This window comes from Canis lupus, chromosome 4 (genome assembly GCF_003254725.2).
Source record: "Canis lupus dingo isolate Sandy chromosome 4, ASM325472v2, whole genome shotgun sequence".
NCBI classification, from domain to species: Eukaryota; Metazoa; Chordata; class Mammalia; order Carnivora; family Canidae; genus Canis; species Canis lupus.
This window is the reverse complement of record NC_064246.1, coordinates 64,528,796-64,551,140: the sequence shown is the minus strand read 5'-3', so window position 1 is coordinate 64,551,140 and position 22,345 is coordinate 64,528,796. Positions and strand designations below refer to the sequence as shown.

General features: G+C 38.5%; 1 protein-coding gene and 1 long non-coding RNA gene across 8 annotated transcripts in view; one reads left to right on the top strand and one right to left on the bottom strand.

Moving 5' to 3' along the window:
• The window catches only part of PARP8 (poly(ADP-ribose) polymerase family member 8), a 172,531-nt gene extending 167,373 nt beyond the window's left edge, over positions 1-5,158 (top strand). For 5 of the 7 annotated variants that reach the window (XM_025434896.3, XM_049109281.1, XM_025434895.3 and 2 more), the window contains one exon: positions 557-5,158. In XM_025434896.3, the coding sequence (XP_025290681.1) occupies positions 557-659 (103 nt within the window). In that variant the 3' untranslated portion in view covers positions 660-5,158. The remainder of the gene's footprint in view (positions 1-556) is intronic. The other 2 variants (XR_003130912.3, XR_004814818.2) reach the window with 2 other exon arrangements.
• A 226-nt stretch (positions 5,159-5,384) lies between these two features.
• Positions 5,385-18,094, bottom strand: LOC112651591 (uncharacterized). The gene is made up of 2 exons (XR_003130913.3): positions 17,106-18,094; positions 5,385-12,211 (listed from the first exon to the last, which is right to left on the bottom strand). It is a non-coding gene; the product is annotated as an uncharacterized LOC112651591 (long non-coding RNA).
• Positions 18,095-22,345: the final 4,251 nt, after the last annotated feature.

Below are 22,345 nucleotides of genomic sequence, written 5' to 3'. Positions count from 1 at the left end.
GAATATCTTCTATAGTCAGTCTACATAGAGCAACCAGTGATAAGGGGAAAAACGGTGGCACCGATCACAACAGAATAATAATTAGAAGGCAGAGCAGCGGCAGAAAGTGAAGTAATTTCTAAAGTGTCACAGATCAGAAAATAAACAAATGATTGAAGTACAAGTGGGGCTAACAAGTTTCGAACCTAAGGAATGGAAAGCTAAGGCTGGTGTATGTTCCTTCAGGGTAGGCTTCATAAAACAACTGCTGAGGGAAAAGTCTGCCAGGCCAAAGACACAAGGTGCTTCCTGCAGCACAGGCGATGCTTTAGGGATGAAAAAGGAAGGAAGGGACAAACAGGGCATGATGTAGGATGATCATGTGTTTAGCAGGCTTTTCTGTGTTTATTAATGCACACACATTATTAAATACAACTGAGAAATAACTTCTTCACTGCTCATTCCCTTTGGCTATTAAAGGTTTTAGGTACCAAATAGCATTTCTAAGGCAGCTTAAGTGCTTTTTGGATATTTTATCCCTTTAAAAATGTCTTCTGTTTCTTTTTTTGGGTTTTAGCTATGAAGATGGCCAAGTTGGAGATGCGAATATTAATACACAAGAAGGAGGCATTCACAAAGAGATCCTTCGAGTAATTGGTAATCAAACTGCTACTGGTTAAAGGACCACCATTTAATTAACATGATTTGAAAGCCTTCCTCGGGTTCAAAGCTGGATTTTGAACTGAAGAAGATGATAAAATAATTTATTGTTATTATAAACAAAAGTAACCCTTTGAATACTGATTTTTTTCTTAGTATTTCTAAGTATCTCATTAAATACCTAAAATGGTATAAAATTTATCAATTGTAGGGTTATGGAATCTAGTAATAAAATTACAACAGCACTTAAACTAAAGTTTGGGTTGCTCACACAATAAACAGATTGAAAAAACAGTTTTGTGCTGATATTTTTATATTAAACTCTTTAATTGGAAATTTGGTATTATATACCGACATTTTAGGTTACCAAAATAGAACTGAGAACATTTTATAATGACGTCTAAATCTATATGATACTTTGCAATAAGTACGTTTGCACATTCTGATGTGCTGTTTAATTAGTGGTATGAGCATTCAAATGTTTTGGGGAGGGACGTTTCCTATTCTCCTGTTATTTTTTCTTATACAAAAATAATTAGGTCTTAGATGCAGTGCTTTGCCCAAGAGTATGTAATGTACATATCTATAGATTGATACATCAAAGTGTGTGACTGTGCATGTATGTGTGTATGTATACACATATATGTGTTTCAACAACAGATGGCACAGCTCCACAATTCTGTCTATGCTCATTTAATGAAAAGAATAATAGTAAGCAGTAAATCTGGACATAAACCAAGATATGAGTCAAATTTACCACCATTCAGTCATTGAAAATATTTACAATTTTTCTATTTGTTTAAATAATTTTCCCTTCAGTTAAAATTCAGCTCTTTCGTGATGTTATCTAACAGTTATAATTTGGGAAACATAGATGCCCCAGGTGGACTAAATCTATATTTAAATGATTATATGTTTAAGAGAAGGGCCTCAAAATTTAAACAAACTATATTTTTTATTTCCTACAATGGAGCATTTTTAAAATTTATTTATACCACACCAGCATTTTTTATATTTTTTCATCTAATACCTCGGCTTAGTTTTTTTCGTATTGAGAAAGAAGATAAACTTTGAAGTTTCTTTTATATTAAAAGAACACAAATAAGTTTATAGAGAATAATAACACCAGCTCTCAGCATTTTCCTTTTAAGAGTCATGTGCTCATCAAAATCATTTATATTTCTTTGAGTCCTAAAGTTATTCATATTCATCATAAGTTTTAATTGATGGTGTTTATTTTCCTACATGATGTCTTTGGAATAAGGCCATTCATGAGAGCAATTTAATTAGCAAGTCTGCCACTCTATTCAAATCCTGAATCAAGGCTCATATCTGCTGCTCAGTTATTTAGAAAGAAAATAAATAAATAAAAAAGTTTAGTCATTTGCAAGTATAATGTTATAACTTCTATGTTTATTTCCTTTGGCATAAAAGGTGAGCGAAAAGGTCATACACGTTGTTAAGGGTTGCTATTCAAGAAGTATTTATTAATTGTTTGTTTTCTAATACTGTAAATAATCGCTATGCCACTTAATTTCTGCAAAAATAGACTTGAAGTGGTTGGGATATTAATCATTGTGATAGGATACACTTAAAACATTGATCTATTCTGATTTGTGCCTCTGAACCCAAAGCCAGACTGAGGGACAGTATTGGCATGGTAGGGCCAAAATAGAGCATTTTACCTAGTGTTCTGTGACCAGATACTTGAAGACTTTACACAGGACAAGAGGACCACTTGCTTTTTTCCTGTCAAGATTCCCCAAGTCTTCCAAATCCCTTTGTGTTTTAAAAACATTTTTAAGCAACAAGATAATTTTTCAAATTAATTTTGTGGCACATTCTATAAATACCCTAACTACGAAGATGTACTAGCAGGATTTAGAAATTGAGGTCTTAGAGCCCCACCTATGTGGCCACTGGCATCATTGAGGCACCTCCCAAAACAATGTTCAGTGCCTCCAAGCACAGTTTTAAAACCATGGACCCAATCCATTAAGATCTGACTTAACAGTTGAGTGATCGATAAGGAGTATAGTATTAAAATCTGAACTGGAAGGGTAACTTGGAGGACTCAGGGGAGAGCATTTCAGGGAGCAAACACTGGCTTAATGCAAACTCCTATTGCCAGTTCAAGAATAAAAGTAAATTCACCTCTTAGAACAAGGAAAGTAGTTGATAGTTTTAATGCCTACTAAATACTACAGATAATAGACATCTTTTATGATAATAAAATAAGATGTCTCCTAATGGTAATTAATTGAATGCTATTACAATGCAGAATGACAGATCTTAAGTTTATTTTGGAAAATTAAGTTCAGATCCTTTGTAAGCAAATATTCTAAGTATTAGAGCAATTAAAGTTCTTTTAATTGAACTTTTGATATTGGGATAGCTATAGTATGCTGATACTTACTTTATTTTTAAAGAATTTAATTTCAATATATACCAGTAGTAAATGAATATCATGCTTACAAGATCCAAGGAGGTCTTTAAAATTTAGAAGCTTAAACATTATCATGCCTTGATTCAGTCAACCCATAAAGATATTATCTATTGACATATTTGATGATGCCAAATGTGATATTGTATTGTATTTATATAATATTTGAAGTCTGTTCACTGATGCTTTGTAATAGTTATATTAATTGTGTGACATTACTACTTAGTATTAACCCACCGAACAAAGGTAATCTTTTATTTTCATTCTTGAAGTAGGGGAAGAAGAACCTTAATTTATTTCTACTTTTTCCTGCGTTACTGACTTTGTGAACATTTCCCTATAAGTAATTTGTCCTCTTTCACTGTCCACTGTATTGAAAAAGAGAAGAAAATGACTGGACATTCGAGAAGAGAAAAAATAATATACTTATAACCTAGTGCTATAGAATACATTATAGTAAGGCACCAAAGGTGCCTTAGACTACATTATGTTGAAATTATTTTTATTTCTTTTTGCTCAGCAAATCTCAGTCAAATGTTGGACATGGAGGTGTTTTCAATTTAAAATTTAAAGATGTGCCACATCCTTAAGCTTAGTATTAAATATGTGATGTAAGAAACCAACCCCAAAACTATTTATTGTTAATGTTCTGAATATCTCTCATTGAAAAATTTAAGAGTTTAGAAAAGACCTCTCTGTTATTCTCTGCTTTGCTAAAAGAAAGAAAACTTTTAATATGCAAGTCTATGAATTGTTAATACCATTGAAAGAATTTTAGCAGTACTTTATACCATAATATCATAACTTGCCAGAGGGCATGGCATTTGAGAAAGTTTTAAGGAAAAATTCATCATCTTTGTTAATGTCTGGATGCCTTCATCAAATAGTAATTTCATATGTCATGAAGGGCCACTCAACCTTGGACTATCTACCACTTAAATATGTGGATTTCATAGTAGCACTTGAAGCACATTTAAAAAATATTAGGATGTTATTCGATTGTTCCGCTGAATTCTTCATTATAACACTACCTCAAGACAAATGATAGACTGTTTGTGAAGGTAAATTGGGTTTCCAGTAGAAGGAACAAATAAAATTTTGCAAATGAAAGTTATCAAATAATTCAATGGTCAAGACTGTGTTGGACATAGATATTGTCAGTTACCTCTTGACAGTGCAGTAATATGGATATTTCAGTCACTGGTGATGAATGATGTAGGTACGACCCAGTGAGTTATATGAAGGGGTTTCAAGTTGCAAAATTTGAATATAATTAGTTCCCTTTCAGATTGGTTTCTCCATGGGCCAATTTGACTTCAATTCACCTAAGCCACAAACAATTGCTCACTTAACAGTTAAAGGATTAAAATACTCAACTGCTTTGCCAGAATGGCAGACTGAATATTCAATTATTTTGGCATTGAATGCCTGCTAAATTTTTGTCAGATTATATATAAATTTGATGTATATTATTGTCCAGTCAATTTTTCCTGGAGATTTTGTATACAGTATGATATATTAGGATAAGTTTTTGTAGGTTAAAAGAATTTCAAGTAGTTTTTAGACAAAACATATCCATGAGTGTGAAAAAGCTGTGTTGAAGAATAGATTACATTACACATTTACCAGCAAGTCAGTAAAAAAAATAGTGCTTATTTACATAGTCAACATAATTTAATGTTCTAAAAATATTTTCTTCAATCTGCCCAATATTTAATGTATCATTTGAGATTTAAAAAATGCAGCCACTCCTTTATGTAAACATTAAGATATGCCTATGTTTCTTTAACTATCCAGCCTTCTTTACAATAAATTTCTTGACTTTTGTGCACAAAATAGTATATTGCAACCTGCTATTTAGCCTTTGGTGCCTTAGAGTTATTATAAATATTTAACAATATGTACATAATGTAAATACTGCCAAGAGATCACTAAGGCCAAATATTTTCTCTATTCACTTTTTATTGCACTTGCTTTCTATTGCTACTTAAGCCTCTTTTATCCAGCTTTGTAATAGTTCTAACATTGTAGCCAATGTAAATGTTTACTTTCAATAAATCTGAATTTGTTCAACAAGTATGGTATATGTGGGCACTATTTTGAAAACTTGGCTAGGTCTTAGATACTATCCTGATGATGAATCTTGCTTCTGGGGACTAGATTTTTGAAGTTCTCAACAAACTCTAAAAACGATTTTGCCTTTTTTCACTTATAAAATACTTTTAAAATAAGAGGGTATTTAAAAAAAAAAAAGCCCTTCTTACCAATATTTCCCCCAAATAGTCACAATACATTTAATTGGTCATGTTGAGTACCATTTTAATTTCAAATTCTGTCAAGAACTACAGGATTGAAACAAAAAAAAAATTTTATATGTTTTGTAGATATGCTCTATAAACACTTAGGCATAATATCAAAAGGAGCATTTCAAATGAATCATCTTGAATTTTCTAAGCATTTCTGGCTTGATTAGTAATTGGAAAATGATTTTTAAACCACTACATTTTATAACATCTCATTAACTGAATAAGACATTAGTCCATAAACAAATTTGGTTTTCTAAATACATTAATAGTAAATATGAGGAACTAAGTTTATATTCTCATAAGAAGTAGCAGTTTTTACTCATGTTACATTTACAGCTGAGAAACCATAGAGAGTTAACTTCTGTTTATTAGACTTGATTTCAGTTACTCTAGAAATACTTGTTAAGAGTCTATGTACATACTTAGAGTTTACAATATTCTTATAAGGAATAGAGAGTTTTATATTTTGTGTTGGCCTTAAGGAACCTTCTATCTATTTGGGAAAAGCAAAACCATGTTTGGAAATAATTCATGAATCTCACAAAAACAATAATGTTGAATGGAAAAGGCCAAAAATGCAAACAATGTTTAGGAAACAAACAGATAATCTACATCATAGGTAAGGGGGAAATACCATGGATGCCCCATGGTGTTAGCCCAACCCTCAACATCCCATAGACCTTCCCCAACTTGAGGAAAAGGCCTTTAAAACCAAAATGAAAGGAAGATTGGCATATGAAGGAAAGTAGGCTTACCAATGCAAGGGTCTTGAGTGAACCTGCAAAAATTCATAAATAATTTTGAAATCATTGAATTAAAAACTGCAATCCAAAGGACATTTTGAAACCTTAAATTAGTGCCAATGAGTACTATATTGCTAATTTCCATTTGCTTATTCACCAGATACTTTTTGTAATCTTTTTGCAACAAAGTTATAATGATTTACTCATCTGCTTCTGCTTTTTGCAGATAACACATATATTAGAAAGCACTTAATTTTTTGAGTTTTTAGCTTTTCCTCATCCAAATTTTGTATATCTTTATGATTTCATGGCTCAGTCTTACTTTTGGAACTGCCATTCCTTCTTACAATTATCTGCATTCCTCATCATAATATAGTTGGCAAGAATGTACCTCTACATCCTAGGGTTTCTACTTGAAACCCTTTGAAGCCCACTCTTTGGGAAAACCAATGTTGAGAATCCCCAAGAATTTGTTGAGTATTTATTTTGTCTCTATTTCTGTTCACAACCTCTGGGTCCTTCTTTTTAATTATTTCATATAGTAGTGACTTCTGACTTGTATCTAAGAACACTGAAAATTTCAAAGCTATCAAACATATACATTGTTTAAAAATCGTGTATTCCTGAATTTCAGATAAGAGAAATTTTGATTACATAGGGTTTGCTTTATCTAGCACTTTATAATTTAGAAAGCACGTTCACATAGATGATCTCATTTACCCTTCAGAATAACCCTATGAAAGGTGTTAGCAGATTTCTTTATCTCTCAGAGATAAGAAATTAAATAGCTTGTCAAAAGAGTCACTAGGCTTCAAACTTAGGGCCAGAGTTTCTGAATCTTATCTCTGTGCTCTTTCTAATAAACCATGTTTCTTACTGCTGAGACCCCAGCTCGGCAAAACAGAAAACAAGTGTGTGAATTATGCAGACTAGGGGGGTGAGTCAATGAAGATTTAGGTCTGATTGCCTTGAGGAGCTCTATCAGGGAATCATCAAAACCATTCATAGGCTAGGTGTGATTTTATTCTAGAGAGTGGGCGGGGGGGGGGGTGCGGTATGCTCTTGGTATAATTGACAGTGGAAAAGTCATTGCCAGCTCTTGGTGAGTGACATCATGGAAGTGGAGTTTGGGAAGTATGCTGGCAGCCATATTCAGAAGGAGTTCTGAGAGAGACAGAAAGCAAGAAGCTATGAATTGGTTTTAATAGTTCTCACAGGTGCAGAGGCCTGGAGAAGAACTAAGAAAAGAATAGGTAGACAATACATAGAATTTAGGAAAAAGCAGTAAATTAGTAAACAAAAGACCCAATTTATATGTTAGGATAACTTAAGATAAACTGAAAATAATTTTTCTCCAAATTTTTTATTGGAGATCAATTAAGATTCTCCCATTCCTTTTAGTATTCAGGAAAGAGAGTAGGGCTAACTGAAAACAGTGTTTCTACACCATCTATAAAAGCACATATTTTTCCATGTGAAGAAGAGTAGGGGAGAAATATTCTATCCACAAAGGGACATCTTTGGGAATGCACTTCACCCCTAACCTAGGAAACCTATAAATACTGAGATATGTAAGAGAGTGGTTAGTAAATCTCATATGGGTTTTGATATGATGTCCAATTGTGTGTGTTTACAAGGCACTATTGCCTAGGGAACACCTAAGACTCACTGTCCAAGATGGTGGCACCTCACTCGATATGCTCTACTTGGAAGACATCGTCCACCGTGAATGGCTTCAACTCCCACCTGTAATGATGACTCCTAAACCTGCGGCTCTTGTTCCTCTCTCTCCTGAGCTTCAAATTTATAGGATCATATAATGCTAAACAAACATCTCTTCCTCAGTGTTCAAGAGATACGTCAAATAAAAAACTCACTGGTTTTCCTATCCCTGACTATTCTACTCCCTTTTCACACTTCTCAATGAACCAATGAATGGCCACTCCATCCACCTGTTTACTCAAGCCAGGAGACAAGTCATCCCCTATTCCCCTCCCTTTCACTCCATCACCACCAATTAATAGCCAAGTCATTTCATTTCTCTTTCTGAGTGTCTTGAGTGCATTCAAGTGTTTTGATCTCTCCTGTGACATACTTCTATTTGGGTTATATCAGTGATCTCCAGTGGCTCTCAACCGAATCCAGTGCCTTCTACCCAGAACAGATATTCAGCTAGGACATATGAGTGCAGCCTTATGATTGCTAAGATACTGAATACCTCTATATGTTAGTGAATAGACACTGCCTCCATCTGCGCAGGCCTGGAGGCAGCAACTGAAGTGTTAACTCGGCTCACATAAGACCCTCCTGCCCTTTGGTCCTGGCTAAATACGCGACTGGAATTTTTAATATCACCAGTGGCTTGACCCCCTTTCATAATGCTGATCTTTCTGAAATGTAAACATGGTTTTATAGGCCCCTTACTTAAAATCTTTCAGGCATCCTAACATATTCCTCAAGATAAAACTTCTGGCTCCTTTTCCCTCTCCAGCCTCATTTTGCACCGCCACCACAGCGATCCTTACACTCAGCACTGGAGTCACACTGAGTTATCCGCAGTCCAGAGAACAGCCCATTGCTATTCACTTCTCACAGGCTTTTTTCTCTCTGCCTAAGACAGCCCTACTTCCATCTCCACATTTTACTCCCCTTCACTTTCATTCTGTTTTCACTTCCTCCACCACCTTCCCTCTTTCTCCCAGACTGGACCAAGTGATTGTTCTAAGTCTTCTCTGAGTATCTGACCAGAGCTCATCCATCTCACTTAGCACATGGTGAAAAGGTTTATTGATTGTCTACTTCTTGTCCCCTGATCACCTCCCTTCCTTCCTACCAGGCACACATTATTTTCGGTACCTAGTAAATGTTTTGACACTTAGTACATACATAAAAAGTAACTCATAAATATCTGTCTCATGGAGATGGTCTTCAAATCAAGCAACATTAAAGCCAAAAATCTTTAGAATGTGTCTTAAGATTGGCACATAATATTTTCATAAATCTAAACAACTACTCAGCAGGAGGAACATAACAAGCCACAGCTATCATCATCATCATCATCATCATCTCCAGCTCCCAACTCCATCAGCTGAAGGAAACGTTGCTAACATCTACTCTCTCGTCAGCCTTGAGGTATATGCTTTCATCGTCCTGTTACTCATCCTAACTGGATCAAGCAATACCTGCTTTGGAAGGTCATTTTGAGGGCCTGGAATAAAACATAAAACTGGGTACTCACAGATTTATAATTTAATGTCAGTAATTTGCATAATCAAAGGATCATTGCTTTGCTAAATAATTACCTTAAATAATGAGCTTCTTTAGCATATTTAAGAGTTCATTTACAGGTCATTAACTACTTGACATACATGGAAGCGAGATACTTTAAGCTAAAGTACTAATCCTCATTACCAATAAAAATAAATCAGTGATGGAATTAAGTACATCTATAATTATAAGTCAGTGGTGAAATAAGGTTCCTTCCAAAGGAATTGCTTTCTTCTAACATGGTATAAATTGTAACAAACCTGAATTTTATTATACATACTTACTACTCTGACATCTAACTAAATTTTTGCAGCTGTGTAATTGGGAACATTTCTATTCTTTATGTGTTTCTGGGTTAACTTCTGGGATACGTATTTCTTAATACTTGTAGGCTTGCAGCATAATCAATATTCTAGTGCCGAGATGCAGCAGCCGTGGAGCAGTATAGCCTCCTGCAATTTATTATTTGGAATATTTTTCCTTGAGTTTCTGCGTATTGCACATCTATCCATAATTCAAGGCCAAACTCATGTGCCCTCAAGTACATGAATACTTTCTGGATCACCCAGCCATAAATGATGTCTCTCTGTTCCAAATTTCTGCAATACTTTGTAGTTCTCTTGGAGCACTGGCATAGTTAATGCAATTGGGGGGCGGGGGGGGGGCGTCTTTGGGTAAAAAATGGCATTCCTGAACATTATTCTCTACCTATCAACACCAGTAGTCTCTCTTTGCTAATGTTATGCTTAATTTCATAACTTTAATATGTTAAACATGCAGTGTTTAATTTTTATAACCTTATAATTAAAAAGCATTTTAAATTTCTATTAGCATTACTGAAGAAAGTGGACAGAGAATGCCCCCTACACACACACTTTGGACTAAAGGGGACCACTGTCTCTCTCCATCGCTTTCATACCTTGTCCACATCTGCTAATCAATCAGGATGATTTAGGAGAAGTACAGGGCAACATTATACCATTTACCTACATAATATAATGAAGAATAATAGATCCATCATTTTCTTTCCATTCTCCTTAATGGGAGTTTTCTTATTTCGTAGAGGGTAAAAAGGACTGGTCATACGTTGGACATGAGGCAAGATACTAAGCTACATATAGACATTCAAAAGGCATCTGACAAACACATAGATTTGCTTTTTAGTGTACAGAAGGGTTTTTTAAAAATAAGCAAATAGTAAACTTCATAAACATTGATTTTGTTTTATAATATCGTCTGAGTGACATCTGTTTCCAGGGATCAGGAATGGTATTTTGGCTTGCATAATTCCAAGAATGAGAGTTTGGAAGCTTGCACTAGCACATTTTTCTATAGAAATAGCAGTGCTCAAGACTTACGTTATTTTTGTTCCATTCCCGAAGTCACCACTAAGAAAACTATTTCTCTTGCCTGCTACATCTACTCAGTCTCCAAGAGCTGTCAAGCCTCCGTCCAAAATATCTCTGCTCCCCTAAAATGCTATAATATTTGTCAGCTCTAATATTTTCATTTATCTATTCAAATCATATATATTTTTAGCCCATTGTGTGTACCAGTTTCTGTGATCCATGTTCTCCATATGCTCATTTTCACCTTCCAAGATGAAGTTCTTGCCTTAACAGGAGTCCACACTAAGAAAGTACAGACAAAGGCAACTACAGTCCGGGATGCTGCATGATGTGATAGGTGGGGACATGGAAGGAAATCTCTCATCCAGCCTTGAAGATCTCCTCATCAGGGTCCTATCCTGCTCAGAAGATTTTGTGGTTTCTCATTCATACATGAACCACAGATTCTAACACAGTATTGAAGCCCTATATGAAGAAACCAAACAGTTTTCTATCTATCTATCTACTCACTTCACATGACTTATTTCCAGTCAAACCAGGATCCCCATTAATACCTGGATCCACCAAACCTTGGACTTTGTTAATTCTATGTCTTTCCTCACCCTATTTCCCTATGAGTCAGCTCATTCTACCCATTACCACTGTCAGATCCGTTGCTTTAATCTTTCTTTAAAAATCTCAAAGGGAATCTTACCTCCTCTCTGAGGCCTGTTACCAGATACAGTCTTACAGCCATTAGGGTGAACATTTCTCGTAGGTTCCAACACATTGTGCTATAGGTAAGAGTGACAGCCTTTCTTCATTTCCTCCACTAGACTGGGAGCTCCTCCAGATAAAAGTCTTTATCTTTTGATATGCTCCAAGACCTGAATAAGTTAGCAGCAAATATTTTTGAATAAAGACAGATATATAATTTGAAGAATTTGTGGCCAAAGCAGTACTATTGTATGCTACCGGCACTTCCTTAAGTGGTTTCTGCTTTTCCACCCCAATGGTACCAAACTATAAACTGAGGCTAAATTAATATGTCTAAATCTTGTTTTGCAAATTCACTACAACAAAATGCTACTCGTTCCAATAGCAACTAGAAATCCCCTGTGGGAAAAAAAGAAAATAGCTGAACCTCAACTTGGGATCCTGGTTCTCTCTGTTTCCTAATCTGTCTTGAAAATACTGTTTTGATATCTTCCTCACAACCCGTTTCTCACGTCAGACTGGGCAGGCCTGGTCAGGATTTGTATGGTTGTTAGCTAGAGAAAAAGGAGAGGGTAAACCCTAAGACTCTCCTTTCCCTCAGAACTGTAGCCTCCAGTCGCCGCTGGTTTCTCCTCTCATCCTCAGGAAGGATAAACTTCTGTTTCAGCTTCATTTATGAAACTCCCAGGAGATGCACAAAGAGAGAAACTTCTCCATATTAGATGAGGCTATGTTATTCCTTTGAGTATCCTTGTGACTACGTTTTTCCTGTGGGCAAAAAAGAAAGAGGGTTGGGAAGGGATCCCAATAAGCTCAGGTCCTCTTTCCTGACTGGAATAGCCCTTGGAAAACCTAGAAAAATTAGCCACATGTGTTTTCCTTCACTGGTGTGGGCTGAAGAGGTGGGTCCTAGGAGAGAAGTTGAGGAAGTTGCCTTTCATTCCTTCCACAGCCAATAGAGCAAAGAAGCCAGGTCAGAAGCAGCAGAGAGAAAAGGCCAATAATCTCAGAGCCCTCTGACACCAGGAAGAGTAAGTAGCAAGAGAAATTTCAGAGTAGAGCCTCTTGTGGATCCTGGCTGTCTCACACTGATTTCCCATGCTACCTTTTAGAAACAATATTCAACTTGTTTAAATGCTTAGTAACTTGGTTTTTCTTTATAGGACTGCCACCTTTAATTCTTTTGAGTTGTCTAGCTCTTCGGGGCTCTCTCCATATATATGTTTATTTGTCTGTTTTTCTTTTTTTTTAATTTTTTAGATTTTATTTACTTATTAGAGAGAGAGAGAGAGAGAGAGGCAGAGACACAGGCAGAGGGAGAAGCAGGCTCCCTGCAGGGAGCCCGACGTGGGACTCCATCCCAGGTCTCTAGGATCACGCCCTGAGCCGAAGGCAGCGCTAAACCGCTGAGCCACCCGGGCTGCCCTCTGTTTTTCATTTTATTTGTCTACATTAGTGCTTTCCTCAGCACGACTGCAGCTGTTCTTTTACCCACACCCCCACAACTGCACTCCAAACCAAGTATGTTGACATATTTCCAGAAACGTCATTCTGGAAGGTGAAAAGGTGAAAGGTTAGCCCATACTAGGTTGTGACATTATTAACAAGCTGTCATCATCTTAGGACTTGCAGACAAAAGTGAGCAACATGAGCACAATTTAGGAATCTAGGTAACCACGATTTTCTACATAACCACCAACAGACCTCACAACAACAGAGAGATCAAAGTGAAAAGGTTTCAAGGCAGAGACAGGGAGTGACATATAATAAAGATGGCAAAGGTGAGGAGTTAAATATTAAGTACAGGCTGTAAGATACCAGTGTCTCTTCACAACAGAACTATCCAATGTGTTCAATTGGCCAAAGAAAGACTGTAATTCATTCATTCATTCATTGTTTTCCCAGAAAGTACAGAATGGACTCCTGAGTACAGAGTGCATAGTGGATACTCTAATTAATTAGACTTTTTTTCCCCTGAGATCTAGGCTTTGCATAATTTGACTATTCCCATCAATCTAACCTTATCTCCACTGTCTCTCCTATCCCAACACTCTGAATTCAGCCATTCTTTTTCTTATGTCCTTTCAGCCCACCATGTCTGTCTATTCTCACGCCCCAAGTTTTTCTCCTTGCCTAGAAGGTCGTTTTCTTCTGTCTTCCAGATACTTATCCCCAATTTATACTTGCAAGCCCAAGTTAAGCTCTGTCTCCTTCATGACCTTCCACACTGTAATCTCTGTTGTTTAAAGGTGTGCCATGAGGTTTTCTTTTTTTTTTTTTTTTCTGATCTAATATTTTGTGAAGACCCAGGAGGAAAAAATATCATTTTTTAAAGATTTATTTATTTTAGAGAGAGCAAGAAAGCAAACATGAGTAGGGGAGTGGAGCAGTGTAGAGGAAGAGAATCTCAAGCAGATTCCCAGCTGAAAGCAGACCCTGACTTGGGACTCAATCCCATGACCCTGGGATCATGACCTGAGCTGAAATCAAGAGTCAGGCACTCAACTGACTGAACCACCCAGATGCGCCAAGAAAGTATCACTTATACTTTAGATATTTGCAAAGGTCAGCATATAGCAAGTACTTGATAAATAATTATTGAATAGACCAATTGAACTGACCAAGATAATTGAATGTTGAGAGAAGAAAATGAGAAGTTTTGAAAAAGACTGGATATGTAGCCAAGAAAAATTCCATATTTTACTTAGTCATTCCTACTTCTTTGTCCATACAGCACTCATATGTACTTCTGTCTAAAGTAATTCACTAATATAACTATTCATTAGCATTGATGTCTCTTTATGACTTCTGAGGCTGAGGCCCAGGACGTATTCATCTGTCCCATTTGCCTTAGTCCAGTGCCTGCTACAGATGAGGCACTTAGTAAACCTTAGTAAATGAGCCAATTGCCCAGTGCAGAAATGAATTAATGAACAAAAACAGCGAGATCACATTTGGGCGTCTAGGCAGTACCTACACGGGCCTATCAGGGAAGTATGTCTTATGTTGAAAATACTCCTGTGGGCCCAGTAGAAACACATCATTGGGCCAACGATTTGGGTGCTTTGGGGGAAGGAGGAGGCAGGCCTTCTACGTGAAGGCAATTGCACAAGGGTCCACATGAGAGTGGAAACAGAATGTGCGGTGGAAGAGAATCGTTTTTCATTAATTGTATTCCCTTTCAGTGCTGGGAGCCATGCCATGTCTTCTGTTGGCCCCCTCTCTCTGTTTACTCTGACTCTGCCTTTCTCATCTCTGCTTTCCTTATTATTTCCTTGTTCTCTACTCTCCCTCTTAAGCTCCATTGGTCCCAAAATGCAAACTGAGGGCAGACAGAGAAAAAGCCAAGAGACACTGTAGAGGCTGGGGTGCTGTATACAGTATGGATTTTCCCCAACTGAATGAATCAGGACTGAAAGTAGAGCATTTTCTAATAGGACAGACATAGTAAGCAACGTGATACATTTCAGTATTGAGTTCTATTTGAGTAGAATTTAAAAAAAAAGTAATTAAGCGTTCTCTAGGTTCTCTGTGCCGTGTCCTCATTAATCTGAATGATGATGATGATGATGATGAATACTCTGCACAATGCATTGTTCTCACTTAATACAATGATCTTTGAGGTCGATGCTGTTATTACCCCCATTCTACATATTGGAATACTGAGGTAGAAGAACATGGGATTCGGTCATGGTCACAGATTCATCGAATGGTGGAATCATCCAACTTGACTTCACATTCTTAACTGCCCTGTGATTTTGGGTCCCTCCCTCTGATCAGCACAAGGCCAACCACAGAATCAATATGCCAAAATATTTGCTGAACGGAATCACTTTTATGCAGTGTTTATGAAGAGTTTTTACCTGGGCCTTTAGAACTAATTTTGGCATTTATGATGGCCCAGGAAAAGACCTTGGCCAGTGAGAGGACCTTAGAGGAATGAGAAGAACAGCTGCTCATAGAAATGCTGCTCACAACACTTAGAGAGTTTTGCCAACAAGTTCAGCAGAATTCTGGAAAAGTCTGCTCCAGAAGGGCTTGAGATCAATTCCGGTGCCCTATGCTGTGCCCAGGCTTCAGAAGGCAAATTGAATGCTCCACTCACAGAATGTTGAATACAGCAGCTGTAAAAGGTGCTGTAGGGACAGGCAACAACACTCTGCAAAATACAGCAGAATGAAACCCAGAAATTGTCACAGCAGCTCACATTGCCCGGGGTACAGTGACCTTGATAATCTTCTGGACTATGAAACCTTGGAAGAGTATCAGATTTATGAGGCCCAAAGCAAAACACCACAGAAAACATAACCTGCATATAGGACCCATAAGCTACCCATGCGGGGAGTGGAAGCTACACTCTTTATTTGGTATCAAGAGATAAAGCCATCCAAAGTATTTTCTCACCGAGCAGTTTGTCAGAGATGTAAAGGGAACCATGAGATCATAAAGATTATATATCTTTATGATTTTTTATTCTTCAGTGAAGGCATCCAAGATGCATGTTGGCCACGTAGTAGGTGCAACCCTATGCCAGGAGTTAAAGATACAGAAGTGACATAGAATGAAATGCCCATGTACTCACGAGGGTAGGAGAAAATTTAAAAGATTTATTCACTGCTGTGCCAATCCTGGGCGTTTTTGCCCTCAGATCCATCCTGCACCCTTCCACTGCTCTGCTCTGTGTCACAGTGGGAGCCAAACCTACTGTATTTCTCATGCTCCTGCTCTAGATGGCTTCCAGATGGACTTGTCAATGGGAAGCACTAGCAGGAGACTGAGGAACAGAAGGGAGAAGACAGGAATTTCTCCCTCCATTTATTCCTCTGCTGGCCTCTCTAACAGAAGCTGCTCTTCCCCTCTGCCTCCCGCCAGCTCCTGTGGGGCATGGTTCTGGGTTCTGAAAGGTGATCTCCACCCCTGGGCTCTTGTAGGTTCTCTTCCTCTGTTAGCTTGTCCAGTCCCAGAATGCCCCCTTCCCGGTGCTGTTAACTTCTGGACTGCTTCCCTTGCCCGGTTTGATTTTCATCCTCTCTTACCAATACCTCGAATTAAACCTCCTCTGTTGTAAATTCCTCAATAGTGCTTTCTATTGGAGACCCTGACTTCTACAACTGCTATCTTCCCTGTGCTCAGAGCAGGGCCTCATACATATTTATTGCTGAGTCTCTGTTAAATGAACAAATTTGTGGGGGGAGCAGGTGTCCAGACAATTCTACTAAGTACTTTATATGATTAAATGGACACGCATGGGAACGCAAAAAGAAGTGCTTGGTGAGTTTTTTGAGAGTTTAGAGAAACTGAGTTTTGAAGGAGGCATTTTCAGGTGGACAGCAGGGAACATGCTTTCCAAGAGTCAGAAGCCATGTGAATAGAGACAAAGACACAGGAAGGAGAAGGAAATAAACGCTCAGGGACCTACCGAGGATTTCTTCTCAGGTGAGAGATAAAACTACTGTTTGTGAATTGTGCAAATCAAATTACAAGATGACCAGATCTAGACTACAAAAGGCCTCATGCCCAAACTAAAGGGCTTGGAGTTATCCTGCAAAGTCATTGAACAATTACAAGCAACTATAAGAACACCCCTTGCATTTTGATATCTCTGAATTTTGATATCCCATTTCTGAAACAAAGCAAGCATTTAAGATTACTTCATTTTTACCTTTTTTCTGTTTGCCCGTTGTTTATTTTTCTCACAAAGAGCAACAGTTGCCGAAATATTTTGTCTAGTTAAAAAGGATCTTCAACAGCAGTGGCTGCTTCAGTGTGAAGAGGCGTCCATGAATACTGATGAGCGAAGAACCGCAGGTGTACGCTGCTCCCTGGGAATAAACAGCAACCACCTTTCGTTGTTTTTAACCACTGGCAGGTCACCTTACGGTGTCAGAGGTGTCCTCCTTTGCTGGCTGCCAGATGGCCGCGATGTGCCAATTGCCTAAAACGCCACAAAAAATGTCATTCATCTAGGATTACTCAGAAATGAGAAAAGAAGGCTGTGGAGTGTCAGAACTGTGTTTTTACAACCATGCTGATCTGGAGCCTTTGCTAAGTATGCTCACATGTAGGCATAATCCCAAAGGCCGAAAGCAGCATCCAAGCCCAGTCCTGTGAAGGAAGAGAAAGGCCAATCTTCTTCTTCTTCTTCTTCTTTTTTTTTTTTAAGATTTTATTTATTTATTCATGAGAGATCCAGAGAGAGAAAGAGACACAAGCAGAGGGAGAAGCAGGCTCCCTGCGGGGATCCCCATGCAGGACTCGATCCCAGGACCCCGGGATCACGACCTGAGTCAAAGGCAGACTGTCAACCACTGGGCACCCCCAGGGGCCCCGAGGAAAGGCCAGTCTTGTCCACTCCAATCTCCGAAGCACATAGATTCTGTCTGCCCCCAGCTTCGAAAGGATTTTCACAATGATTCATGGTCTCCTTACTCCTTGGATTCTAGGTATCATTGGATTCACTGCTGAGGTGGAGACTTTATGGAAATCCAAAGCCTGACTGAAGATCTGTGTAGATGGCTCCCACGGACAGGTCACCCTCACCTCCCGGGTGCTGACTTGTGCTGTTTCTGTGTCATAGGTGTTGACAGAGACAGAGCTCGGCTGCTCCCTCACTTTGCACACACACTGGGCAGGACTGCATCGCATCACGAGTGAGTTCTCGCTCCGCATTAACAAGTCGGTTCAGCTCTCTCAGCCCTCTTGCCTCTGAGTTTCCCACTGGTTCTTCCCCAGCCCACTCCCCACTCCGCCCCCCAGACCCCCCACCCCAGCCACTACACTTCAGCTTCCTCACCAGGATCCTAAACAAGGAATTTATATGATAAATGTTGCAACTCCATAAAGGATCACCCTTTTATTTTAGCTTACCCACCAACACTCAACACTAATGAGGAAGAAACTTCTTGAAGTTAAGCCAGCATAAGGGATCAGTGAAGGTGATCTTATCATTGAGGCTATTGCTATGGTTTAAAGGCCATACGGTCCTGGCTCCCTCAAGAAGCTGATAAAAATGCTGGACTTGCACTATCGCAAGATGTGGTGGAGTCTGGGTTCACCACTCAGCCTCTGTAGGCCTCTGGGCGAGTGGACCCCTACTTACTATTTATTGGATGCAAGTGGAAGTTGTGACTCCCCACCAGGCCCTGCCAATGTCTCCCTGGTCAGCAGGAGTCGGAGTGCCCTGTAACTGTTCCCTACCTGACCTCCACTAAAACCACAGAAGGAGGTCATCCTCATTCCCCCTGGACAATGATGAAACCACTAGGCCTTTGCGGGTGTAGATAGGGGGGAGCCAATCATATTTTCTTATCGGTTGGTTGGTTTTGTGTGAGTGTTGTCTTTTTTGTGGTGCTTGGGTATAATAGAGTGATTATTTCTAAAACTTCTCTTTGCGGCTGCCCCTTGCCTTGTCCTTTGGTTAGAGACTTTAGTTTGATTAGAGGTTAGAGTTTAGTTTCCTTTGATTAGAGGCTTTTGCTGAGGCGTTGTTTGTTTGTGTCTTTTGATACCTGGGTTGGTGGCTTCTTCCAGTCCAAGTCTAAGATACATGAGGAAAACAGCCCCAGAGAACTCACCACTGTTTTGCCCCTTGAATCCCCAGGTCTTCAGCCAGGCTTGTCGCCTTCTCTTCTTATGTTTGTTTTATACAGAATGGCCAATGTTTGTAGTAGTACTTAGTGGAGGAAATAGGGAAAATGTGTCTACTCCATCTCCTGGGAAGTAAAGTCCACTTCCCCAGTTTTTGTGAGGTTTTTGTATTTATTCTTTCATGAATTTCCTGTTTATGACTTTTACATATTCAACTATTGAATCATCGTTGCTATTTTTATTTCATTGCCTGTTGTCAGTTTAAAATTAACACTGTTGGGATCCCTGGATGGCGCAGCGGTTTGGCGCCTGACTTTGGCCCAGGGCGCGATCCTGGAGACCCGGGGTCGAATCCCACGTCGGGCTCCCGGTGCATGGAGCCTGCTCCTCCCTCTGCCTGTGTCTCTGCCTCTCTCTCTCTCTCTCTCTGTGACTATCATAAATAAATTAAATTAAAAAAAAAATTTAAAATTAACACTGTCATGGCGCTGGGTGGCTCAGTTGGGTTAAGCATCTGTCTTCAGCTCAGGTCATGATCTCAGGGTCCTGGGACTGAGCCCCACGTTGGGCTCCCTGCTCAGTGGGGAATCCGCTTCTCCCTCTGCCTCTGCCCCTTCCCCTGCTCATGCTCTGTCTCCTCTCAAGTAAATTAAAAAAAAACAAAAAAAAAAAAAAAAAAAAACTTCAAAAGTAAATAAATAAAATTAACAATGTCATGCTGGTTGCAAATATTTTACCAGGTCTTTAAGGCATTTGATTTTGTTCATAATGTTGATGTATAGAAATTTTAATATTTAGATAATCAAATTCCTACAGTACTTTTCCATATGAAGTTTTTACAAAGTCTTTCTCTATCCAAATATTAACCATTTGTAGATATTTGTGGATAAATATTCATAGATGTTTTTTAATTTGCAAAACTTTTAGTTTTGCACTCCTTCGTCCACCTTAAATTAATATTGTTTTATAGTGTGAGCAGACAGATTCTTTGAACTATGGTTTCAGGAGAGGAATTCTTGATCATGTTGGAGACTTGAAAATGTTCTCAAATATCCTGAATTCCAGTACAAAATTTTGCTGCAATAACTACAGACAGTATCATTTATTTACTGAATGGATTAACAGTATCAGTCCTTCTATTTTTTTGTAAATATTTGTAAGATTTTATTTATTTATTCATGAAGACACAGAGAGAGAGAGAGAGAGAGAGAGGCAGTGATACAGACAGAGGGAGAAGCAGGCTCCATGCAGGGAGCCCAATGTGGAACTCGATCCCGGACTCCAGGATCATGCCCTGGGCTGAAGGTAGGCCTTCAACCGCTGAGCCATCCAGGGATCCCCTTGGTATCAGTCCTTCTAGACAATGTATTTGCATGCACCTCAGGTCATGCTAAGGATGATGGGAAGAGAACCGTATCAGAGCTGTCACTGCCCAAGAAGTGGTCATGCTGAAACTCTATGTGGATGAGGATGGATGCCTTGAGCTAGACTGTCAGAGGATACTGTTGTGCCATCTTGTTGAGTCTCCTGATATCCCACACACCATTCCAAGCTCAGCAATAAGAAATGACCTCTACTGAAGTATTAACCAAGTGATTGATTTACTTCAAGCATCTTGATTCAAGACTCAGGACATTTTGAAAGATGAGCAAGTGTGCACTGTGCCTCCTTCATTTTCCTTCCCAGGTGTAAAGTCTTTGTTAAGAACTCTAGGGCTAAACCAAGGTCATTTCTTGCTACTCTTTTGGAGGCTGGAGGTGTTTGTAATCATCTCTCAGAATACAGATGGGCCAGTGGAGTGTTGCCATCTTGAGACATGAGGAAAGGAATCTACAGTAGTGGACCCACCACTGAAAGCACATCCCTCAATGCTGCCTTTGTCTTTTTTTTTTTGTCTTTGCTTCTAAGTCTTTGCCAAAACCATATACTGAGTAAAACAATAATTTTTCTCTGCTTAATGCATCAAATTAAGGAGAAAGAACTCATAATTCCTTATTAACATGGGTAATTCAGAGTCAGAAAAAGGAATCTCATTGCTGAAGTGAGAAAAAAATTGGTGCTACTATTAAACATGGCAATTATAAAGGCTACATAGAAGCATGGGTGGCATTTCTGGGTTACATTAAGAGAAAAAAAAGCAAAATGAGAAATATATAATCTGCTTGCCATATTAGGAAATAAATACAAATTATGGTGGTAATAGCTTTCAGGTGGTTTTTCTCTTGTTTTTCTTCACCACTTGTAATGTTGCATATTTATGAGAGAGCCTAAATTAATCATAATTTTTATTAATAAAGGAATGGTAATTATATAGAGAATATATAGAAGCAAGAGTTACCTTGGTATACTTTGTTGCTTGTTCCCTGGAGTTAACGGACAGAGTGACTTTGGATGAAGGTTTGCGTAGGCTCCTTCTGCAGAAATAAAATATTGGTTTATTGAACATTGCCTCATCACTGTGTATTTTTATTGCTACACAACCCAATGGTAGATTAAAAATAACTCAAATGCTATAGTACTTTCTAAATTTCTGTGCTATTTTATAAGCAATGCCCCATTAGAAGAGAGTACAAGATAAAGAGTGCTACTTCCCAAAGTAGCCCTTTTGATGTTCTCCGAGCTATGAGAGGGATGCTTAAAATCAATGAAACCAGTAAATAGCAGCAGAATAGGTTTGTTTCCTTGGAGTTTCCTTGGAGTGTGCTTTGCAAAGAGGCCCTTTGCCAGGAAGCCCAGGCCACAGTATTTTTTAAAGCCAACTAGAGCCTTCCGCCATGCCAAGAATTACTTGGGAAAAAAAAAAAAACCCGCCAGCAGCATTCCATTCTCCAGAAGGCAGATCTTGGTGCAGACTTGAGGCAAAAGTGTGTGTGTCACTCAAGGCCAAGTGGGTTCCATGCTTCACAATAAAAACAGCAAAGTCCAGGAATTATTGCAAGCTGGGAACAGAAACATAAATAGTGACAAGACAAAAAAATCAATACTTCATAAGTAATACATGAAAAATAAAAGAGAATACAGGTATGGACCCAAACACACACGCACACACACACACACACTCAAGGGAAGGGTGCTGTTAAATGTATTTGGCCAAAAGAAGAGATAAGCTCTCTGGAGCCAGAGGAGGGACAAATAATGTATAAAAAGAAAACAGAATGGGAAATAGAGAGAAATTAGGTCCAAACAGCTCCTCGTCATGACCAATGTTTCTGGATAGAGAACATTAATCAATTGTCTCTGAAAAACAACTAATGTTCTCAAATTTTTCAAAGAGTCCCACGGAGAATATGTGCTGGAGAGAATCTCAGATGAGAG